At 39.1% G+C, this 10,192-nt stretch overlaps 1 protein-coding gene across 1 annotated transcript; it reads right to left on the bottom strand.

Annotated features, from left to right (window-relative positions):
• Nucleotides 1-4,454: 4,454 nt before the first annotated feature.
• Nucleotides 4,455-8,099, bottom strand: LOC144643064 (neuropeptide FF receptor 1-like). The gene has a single exon (XM_078502207.1). It carries the CDS (start codon nt 7,589-7,591, stop codon nt 6,416-6,418), a length of 1,176 nt encoding a protein of 391 aa, XP_078358333.1. The 5' UTR covers nt 7,592-8,099; the 3' UTR covers nt 4,455-6,415.
• Nucleotides 8,100-10,192: the final 2,093 nt, after the last annotated feature.

Raw genomic sequence — 10,192 nt, 5'->3', positions numbered from 1 at the left:
AGACAACTGCAGATGACATCGCTAATCTTCCACTTCCATTGATGGGTGGTGTGGTGATGAGGTGTAATGACTGCATTCGTGACTAAAGCTACTTCTACAGTTTTCTCTGTGTTTTTACTAAGTCCTTTATTGACAAAAAGCGCATTGAAAGTACTGCTTTTGGAAGTAATGTCACAAGTTTCAGCACTGCCGAAATACCAAGTAAGGGGGATTGCTCGTAAGCCAAAGAAATGTTAGCAGGAACGTGGGTAATTATTTTATGAGTTTTATTAAAGTTTAAATATCCCTTTGAAGTAAGAACAAATATTATTTCAAATGAGGTCAATAGTCTATCACTTTTTATCTTCAAGTGTCGGCGGCCGGCTCCAAAGATTCTGGGAAACAACCGAACATTCAGCACCAACTGGTACAACTTTAGCGGTTGGTTGGATATATTCTCTATACACTTGTAAGCAATAGTCTATCAGTTTTTACCTTCAAGTGTTGGCGGCGGGCTCCAAAGATTCCCGGAGCAACCGAATTAACATTCAGCACGAACTTGGACATCTTTAGCTTTTGGTTGTATATATTCTCTGTACACATGTTAGCTTGTAAGCATCGGAAATATATTCATTTGGATAGAACTGTTTAGATGTTGACGTGATTTCAAGAAATTCTTATCTTTTCAATGAGAATTTATTGCGTCATGAAATCATCAAACAGCAACAAGTGTCAATCATTACAAAAGAATGGCGCAAGAGTTGGTTGAAGACGTAACGGGAATAGACTCGTGCGCACGTAAATGGCTTTAACGACTTATCTTTCCCTTTTAATCTACCGAACTCATTAGCTTTGAAAGCTGTCCAAAGCCAAGGTTATATTATTATGGACATGCTGAACACTTGAAGTTAAGCGCGGTATAACGCCCATATGTAAGCTGACATAAGGCAGTCGAGAGACTGTTTTCTGTCACAGACAGGTTTGAAGATTTGTTCTGCTCGAACAACAACGTTCCATATATATATTTTTTAAATATCATAAATAACCATATCTACGACCCTGCTGCAATTGACTTTTTGGTGAGGCAGGTCTCCTCCATGGGTTCAACATAAGCCGAATGACTTTTCAGGAAGAATGGTTGTCAAAGGGACTGAAGACTGTAGTGATCTCTCTTTTATCGAAATCATTCAAATCACTAAAGTTTTTTTTTTTTTGATGCGTTTGGTGTTCTCTGATTTCAAATCATTTCAAATCAGTCACTCTTTTTACCTTTCCCTGTCAATAAACACTGTACATGCGCAATGTCGCGGCTTTGTAGCCCCGCCTCGAACGAAGAACCCAGGCTCTCTGCGCTTGCGAGACCGTCACATTCGAGAACGTTTCCATGAAGATGAGTTTTATTTATTTGCATGTGTGTTCTCGTTTGTTTAGTTTATTAGGGAATTTGATCATCATCGGGTCTGGGCATATGGCATCGGAAGGCGGCAACTACAGGATGAGTTCCACTTGAAAGCTGATCTCCTTGCAGCACCTTTTTAGCCGTCCAACGCTGATGGCCAGCTTTCTTAGATGAAGTGGCCGTTTATTGTTTTATTGTTATTTAGTGCTTCAACAGCTGTTACGTACGGCACAGCTTTTATGCTGAATAAAAATGCGAGAAAAAGAAAAATACGTCAAGCCTCAATAGACTACAGCCGACAAGATTGACAAAAGGCGAACTCTTTGCTGCTTAAGTGGAGAGCTCACGACAAGTTAAGGTTGATAAAAAGAAAACGAAACTGTGAACCTTAGGAATGATCCAAGACATCCAACACAACTTTTGTCCGTGGAGTTTGTCGTATTTTCTTATTAAATAACTTCTTGTTGTTTTAGAAAGACGGTTGAACTATTTTACTTCCCATTGAAAACAAGCTAGTGTTGTCCCTGCATCGCTTATTATCCCTTCAGGGTCCTTACCAAACATTTATTGATAAGATTATCTCCAAGTCATGATCCCTTACAACTGGTAAACACATTAAAGTTTATCAAAGTTTAACGGATGTCCTTAAGAACTGAAAGTGTGATTTACTAGACCTTGCAAAGATTAGATATTTTAAGAGTTGATAAATTTTAAACTCCTAGTTTTCAACACCACAAAACGGGGTAGTTTTCACCATATTCCTACCAGAATAAACATTTTATTATCAGAGAATTAAGTAATCAATCCTCAGTTTTGTCGTAATTTCCCACGATGTTCAACTGCGGTTTTTCTTGGGTGGTTGGAATTATGATTAGAATAACTCACATATTATGTGTTTTGACGGATTATTTGTCGGCATTCGTCTGCGCAACAGCTGAAAAAGTGAGTCTTTTATCGCTAACCTAGGCATTTTGCCGAAAAAGAAAAAAAATCACTTATTAGGGTGCAAGACATCAGTGTTTTTAAGATATCGTCATGTTGAAAGCACTTAGATAAATCTAAATGGGAACTTAAGTGGTTTCGGCTGTTAGGTTTTCCAAGGAAACAGTCTTTGTAAAACTGAAGACATCTTGCTTCAGTTATGGAAATCCACAAGGCTTCTGTTAAAACCATAAGGTGTTTAGAGCAATTATAGATAATGTGAGCGTTTTTGCTACAAGTTGGGAACATCGGTGATTATTAAATTGTTGTGGGACCTGGTGGTGAACACAATGCACGACGCAAACTAAACCATTTCGTTTCTCCCTTGAAGCAATCCACCAAAAAGACAAATGCATTTTTATTCACATCAGTGATAATTACAGCTGAAAGAATCTCTTCAATTCGAAGCCTTTTAGTTAAACTCATCGTGTCACTTTCGTTGAAGTCGCGCGTGTCGATTATTTGTTGGTTTTCCGGCGTGGATCACTTTCACATCTATTTAGGGCCGGGCCACCTTGTAGCAAGCAGAAACATACCGTGTAATCGCATCGCAGTTTTTAATCCTTAAGTGGTGGATGACGTCTATTTATATACTGAGCTAAATGCAATTTGAAAATGTCTCTCTATTTAGTTTTATTGTGTTTAGTGAGGTATCAATGGGCTTTTGAGTGTGGTTGTTGAGACTGTCGATGGATACATGTAGTTACTTTCAGATAATCGAAATTAGTTCCCATGGATCATGATGTGACATCTTACGTACAGTTTCTTCAGTTAAAGCTCATTCGTTCAAAAATGATAACACAGAAAATACTCAAAAAGGACAACTAGGAGACGCTTGTTGTCCGCATTTACCTTAAAACTTTCTTCAGCAAACACGCTAAAAGAAATGTAATTAAGCTTTAGACAACATCATGAAAAAATAGGTTTGGAAATAAAACAAACCCTGGACACTTTCTACAGGAAAGAAGTGTTTCAAATTGGGGAGTTAGGTCTATTTCGTTTCAAGCTAAGATCATACTCTTCTTGGGTAGTAAAAACCACGGTAATTGCAAATATCCCTTTCTTCTCTTTAACTGATACGTTTGCGGCATCCCCACGGTTTCTTTGGGTGAAATGTGTGAGCTGCTCACCATAGAACAACCTAAATATCAATGAAACATCTTCTGTTGCAGTTCTAATGCGATAATGACCATTAGCCATCCTTTTGGTGCTAGCTGTTTCCAAGACAACGTGAGCTACGGCAGCTTAAGTGTCTTTTGCCGTGCGTGCCACCTAAAGCGTTAGAAAACGGCGTTATTTCATGTCGCTAGTGCGGATATGTGTTGGAGAAAATTGCTGGAGAACGTGGAAAAATTTCCGTTTCCTTAAGCGGACGTGACGGTCATAACCGCCCTGGAGGCGTTAATGGCCCTGGGGAGTTAATGAACTTAATTAATTAATTTCATTATTTTTACAACCTGGAAAAAAAGACAAAACTAGACGATATGTGATACATTCGTCTTTCCTGATATTTAATTTGGAAAGAAGGCATGAAAATTACTTTTTCTCCATCTAGTACGCGAAGATATGCCGACTATAAATTTAGCCTTTGTTATCATATACCAAGCATTTCATTAAGATTAACAAAACCGAAACCAATTATGCAGAAATAAAAACAAATTGGCAAGACCTTGTGAAGAATGTATACAAATCAAGGAATGCACGCATGCACGGAATCGCGTTTAACCGTTAATCGGATTTCATTGAGATTCACTTAAACCTTAATAGACTAGCCCGCTGAACGGAAAAGGGCAGAGGTTGATCAATTTTCGCAATGCAATCGCCATATATCTCCCTAATTTTGCTCTTCGTTTGTTAACGGCAATAACAACTCGTGCATTCTTTAAGACGTGATGACGGAAAGATCTCCTTTTCTTTATCTTCTAGATCTCAAGATAACATCGGACTGACTTTGAACACGACACGGTTAGGACTTTTTTTCGGAATTCCTGCGAGTCGAGGAAAGGTCTGATTGTCTAAAAGCTTTTACAGCTGTAGTACAAGTTTTATTTATAAAATATCAGGTTAAACTGCACGAGTCATTTCACGCGCTGAGTACGTAAACATATATTTATTTCACAGTTTTTTCAAGGTAACCGATTTAACAAATTTCCACGAGCCCTGCAATAACGTAAAGAAACAGAAAAAAGAAAGCTTTCATCACGTTTTAAAGACATCATTCTAAGTAATTAGAGTAACGTGTAAGGCTCGGCTGATTTGGTGATTGCTAATATATTTACAAGCATGCCTAGTCTCTGATATTGTTATTATTCAAAGGTTACATAGGATTTTGTTTCAAAATGAATTTTCTTAGGAATCGCTCATGAAACTTCGAGACACAACATTGCATAGGTAAACCTAATCGATGTTGCAGCTCTCTCACAAGCGACGCAGATGCTGAAACATTTTACTCGAAGTCTGCGCTGAATAAACTGGCATTCATGATCAATTTTAATCGGAAAGAGTGTTCCTGCATGTCAACGAGTGATTTCGCAATTACAAAGATAAGACTACACGGTAGTTTGATTCGTAATTGTACACTTAAACGTTTATGCGGAACGCGGCATTTTAGTGAGCTACGCAGATGAATGCGCGCTCCATCTTCAGTTTAAGACAAAGTACTCTAAGATTCTGTTAACATGTGTTAAAAATCCCCTGAATATATACATATAAGACTAGAAGGAGGGAGATTCAATGCAAAACCTCCACCCTGCTCTTTATAAAATTGTCTCTATCTTCAACTACATTCGAGCCGTACGGCGAATGGAAGCTAGTCAACAGTGCTCCAAAATTTACTTCTTCTTAAAACTAAAGTCAATTAACCAATGAAAGCCAATTGTTGCTTTTTCGAGTGTCTTTTTATCTTAAATCTTAAGTCGTGACAAGTCTCACTAAAATCTTTTCAAATTGCCGAAAAGTTTCTGTTCTTCGGCGGAAGGCTTAAAGGCGTGAGTTGAGCGATCACTCGTTCTCCTCAAATAGCTTTCTTCCTTGTTGATAGAATTAAACAATGCTTCAGAGCACATCGGTGACTTTACCTGAAGCAACAATGAATTGGTTTCAGAAAACGCGAACTGGCTTTTAAAGTCCTTAATGTGCATACATATGTCTAATGATCGAACTATTAAAGACTGTCAAATTATTTCAACGTCAAACTGAACGGAGATTATCTAGCTCTCGCAGTTTTCTTCGTTTTGTGTTTTGCAATGCGATTGTTTTAGTCTACGATGCGACTTTAACTATCTTATCCCTGTGTCGAACTTCGCACGGTGGTTTTGGCTTTCTGTTTTTTCTGCGTGTTACGAATTTCCCGTGGGGGTCAGTTCCGAAGCGCCTTAGCGTTAATGGAATGAGTACATAAGCAAGTGCTAACTAATTGACACCGGATGCACAAAGAATCACAATCTGACTTGAACAAATACTGAACGGAAAAGAACGCTGCAAAGAGTTTGAATCATGAGGCCTCTCATGACAGAAATGCCGGAGCTGAAAATAACTTGTCACGAGAAAGTAAAACATGTCAATAAATGCTGCGAAGCAGTCACTTCAACCACGACAATTCCTGACGGATCTGCTGAGCGACAAATCATCTCTCTTTGCAGAACTTAACAAAACTAATACGAACGAGCATTTAACGCCTAATTATTTATCCAAAAATGAGTGCAAACAGTCCAGTGCTTAAATGATAATTACAAACTGCAAATTAGTATTCTCTTTACGAGGGGCGCTTGCCAAACGGGCCATTAGTTGCTCTTCTTGTTAACGAGCCATTTCCAGTTTTGACAATTCGTAGAAAAAGTCATCTTGTCTAAATGCTTCTCACTTCTAAGGTTAATAAATCCCTGGTTCTTTGTGTCTGCCTTGCCTTATTGCTTCAAGAAATATTCGAATGAAGAACCAGTTGTCATTAGTCTTTCAGTTTTTCTGAACACAATGCCTCATATAGTTTCTAAGAAATTGCTAAACTTCCCATCTGAAAATAATAGTTTTTTCGATTCTTCCCTTTCGCCTGAAATTTCAGCTTTCACGTTCGTCCACAACCTCGGAAGAATCTGGATCGGCTGTAGATGGAGTCTTAATCGAGTATATTTTTGTTAATTGTCGTGCTAAGCGAGCGTGGGTCTTCCTCGCTTTTCCCTCGATCCGTGCGCACCGTCTCAGAGCCTTCTTGTAACTTTGTCTGAAGTAGTCGTCGCATGCGCCGTAAAGGTACGGGTTTAAACAGCTGTTAAGCCAAATACAGAAATGCGAATACTTCATGAGTATGCTGAAGTACGGATTGTCTGCACCCGTGCCGTAATCTAACCAGAAAAACAGCACATGATTCGGCAGGTAACACAGAGCGAAACTCACGATCAAAACGATCAGCAGACGAATGAATTTCTTGTGGTTTGTTTTGGTCCTGGAAGTGGTAGATTTCCTGCCCTCGAGGCCTTCATCTCTTCGATTCAAGACCGTGGCCATTTTACCGTAGGCTACCCCGATTATGACGAGGGGGAGGAGATATTCGGCCACGAAGAGGTACAAGGTGTACCCTTCTCTTAGAATAAGGTCGATGGGAGGGTTGCCCCAGAACTCTTTGCAGCTAAACGTGTTGTCTTCACCCTCTACTTGCTGATTCACGTCCATGACAATAATCTGCGGCAAGGCAGACATAAAAGCACACAACCAAACCAGTCCGAGAAGCAACTTGACCTTCCGTAGGGTCAATCTTGCTTTCATTGGATAAACAATGCCCATGAAGCGTTGGAGTGTCAGGGATGTAAGACTGAAGATCGACGCACCCTGGCATAGCAAACTCAGGGCTGGAATGAGCTTACAAACGGCCGTGGAACCGAAAAAGCCAAATGGATACTTGCCGGTCTCGTAATAAAGCAAGATGAAGGGCATACACAACGAACCAACCGCCATATCGGCAATAGCCAAGCTCATTAGAAACAGGCCATAGTAGTAGTTCCTGAAACTTCGCAATTTGCGTGTTTTTCTTACTGCCACGCACACGAGAATGTTTCCCGCCATGTTGAGCACCAAAATTAGAATCGACAGCGTCAGGCGAATGACCAGCGAGACGTAAGGCTCGGGGACTTCCAATCTGGTAGAGGGAACCGCTGGCGATGGCGTCATTTCAAAAACAACTACAGAGTTTTTCCACGTTGCGCTGGTAGCGAACTGAGAAGGTTTAGCTGAGGTCATGATGGGAACCGAATAAACGCATCAGTTCTCTGACGTTTTGATCAGTTTCCTTTGACTGCTATCATCAAATAAATCTTGAAGCCGCACTAATCTCTCTCACGCAGCTGAACAAATGGGAACTGTCGGATTCGCGGCGGTGAAAACGCCGTGAGTTGGTCACTTGCATCTGTTTCAACACGATATGAGTGATATTAACTTGCACTTGGCGGTGAAATCTGACTCAGTTGAAACGCACGATTTGATCGACTCGCTGTTATCTGGCGCATCAAGTCAATATTCAAGTGCGTCGCCCTCACAATGTCCCGATTGACAGAAGAGCAGTGAGACGTGAGGGATTTACTTTCATGACAGGTTTAGCCGCGATGATATGACTGAACGAATAATTAGCGCAGAGATCTACCGCAGAATTAGAAAAGCCATTTGCACAATGAGATCCAATATGGAGAAGGAGTGCAATTTGAATGATGTTAGCATTTACAATAACGAGCAGAAAATGAGAGTCAACAAACTCGGCACACTTTTAAGAAAACATTTCAGTTCTTGTAACGTTAGGCTATGTGGACGAAGAGCAAATTAAGTACTAGCTAGGGTGGGGTGGCTTGACTTCATGTTGCAGTGTTGGCTTTTTTAAGGTCAAATTTTAGCTTCAGGTAAAGATATGCTTTCGTATAAGAACATCAGCTAACATTTAAAGATAAAACATGACTGACACTGTCTCGTTTTAGGCACAGGAATCTCGAAGAGGGTCTTTTTTCTGTCCGTGGTACAAACACTACTCTGCTAAGGTCGAATGATGGTAATTTAAGAAGCCCCCTTTAAACTGGAGAGAGATAAGCATATTTACAAAACAAATTCTAAGGGGCCAAGATTCTCTGTTATCCGGCTTTTATTTCGTCACTTTCTAAGTAACAGTAAATGGAGATATCTTTCCGCCTTTTTGCAAATTCCTTTCACTAAATTACCAGCAGTAATTTTCGCATGTACATTAACATTAGTCGCGGCCTCTCAAAAGCTTGTTAATCGGCAACATATTAGAATTTTTCGCTTATATTTACTTTTTTGTTTGCCCGTACATATATATTTTTCTTCAATGGCGTTTTAATTATCTGCGCGGTGGTTATAAAACACTTCATTATGCAGTAAAGTGTAATATTTAGCAATCGGGAATATTATTACCCGACAAAATGAAGTAAGATATTGTCAAAAGCGACAAAATTTGTTTCATTTAATTATGTATTTTTTACGAGCCGTAACGTTATACATTTAAAAGAATTGACAACTTAGACATTTTCATTTAAGGAAACAGTTATTTGGAATGTATCAAGAAAAAACATTCCGGAGAATTTCCGAAGGCACTTCTGCTTTCAACTCCTTTGATTTAATCACGTGACCTCATGCGAAAGCAATACATTAACAAAACACAATTGCTGTTATCATTAAAAGGGAAAAGTAATGTTGTATGTTTAGTTTGGTCAATGTTATGTCTAAAGATGTTATTCGACACAAGCCAAATATCTAGATAAAATTCGAACGATCTTATCGGTAAGTTTCGAATATGACTGCCGTAAGGCAGAGCCTGCCAAGAACAGACGCTTTTTCAAGCTATTTCGCAACGGAATGTTACAAATGCAGTCTGCGCTATGTTTTGTACGAATTGCGCAAACATTTTCTGAGGTTTCCCGCAATTTTAAATCGACTTACGAGATTTAGAATTAAAAAATCAAGATAACATTCATTCCATGTTTGATGACTTTCAACCCCGTCCGCGTGGCTATCACATCATAATCTGGTACAATTGAACTATAAAAAATACCGAAGACTTCATTTCGAAGCTTGTTTTCATCGATATATTAGCGCTGAGCATTAGAAAGCAAAATTACTTTTGCGCGATGACTGAAAGTCGGTCAAATGAGAAACGATAGTTTCATTTAGACATCGCCATGTTGCCTAATTCTTTTGCTTAAAAGCTTTTCTTGTTGCCAGCATAGTTAAGAATAGATTGGACTTAATTAGGAACCGCAGTGAGAGGACTGATTATTTTTTGACGTGGAAGGGAGAATTAATTGCGAGTTTGAAAAATACGGAAGTTTTTTGAAGCAAAGGAAGACACATGTCAAGAAAGCAAGCTCTTGTTAATAAAATCTTTCAGAGTTGTCTCGATTCGTAATGCCCAATAAAATCTATTGATACTGACTGAATTTAGTACTCACTGTGGGAGAGGTCAATTCAACTTTGAGAGCTAAAAACTGGCAGCGTACTACAACACGAAATTTTATCCAGAAGTTTGGCGTTTTTGGTCTGTTTTTCCAACCCTTAAGAAAGCAAAAATATTCTCTTTGACTCGTTTTGTTTATTTTTACTTGAGGCTAAAATAATATCAACTGGTAACAAATGACCTTATACTCATCACTTTGATCTTTCCTGGCCGTTTCTTTTTCGGCGTAAAAAAATACTCTTGTAAAAAACTAAAATAAAATAGAATACTCTGTTTAAAGGTAAAAAACCCTTTTTAAGGCTTAAAGTTCTAATCCCCTTAGGAATACTTTGAAGAAAGTGTACAGGGGCTCTTTCATCTCATGCGCGCATATATATTGATGCCGC

This window comes from Oculina patagonica, chromosome 1 (genome assembly GCF_052425735.1).
Source record: "Oculina patagonica isolate OP01 chromosome 1, crgOcupat, whole genome shotgun sequence".
Lineage (NCBI taxonomy): Eukaryota > Metazoa > Cnidaria > Anthozoa > Scleractinia > Oculinidae > Oculina > Oculina patagonica.
The sequence above is the reverse complement of the archived record's forward strand: the minus strand, read 5'-3'. Positions and strand labels throughout refer to the sequence as shown.

Excerpts from the sequence above, each read along its gene's own strand:
- LOC144643064 (XM_078502207.1), bottom strand. The coding sequence starts at position 7,591 with ATGACCTCAGCTAAACCTTCTCAGTTCGCTACCAGCGCAACGTGGAAA.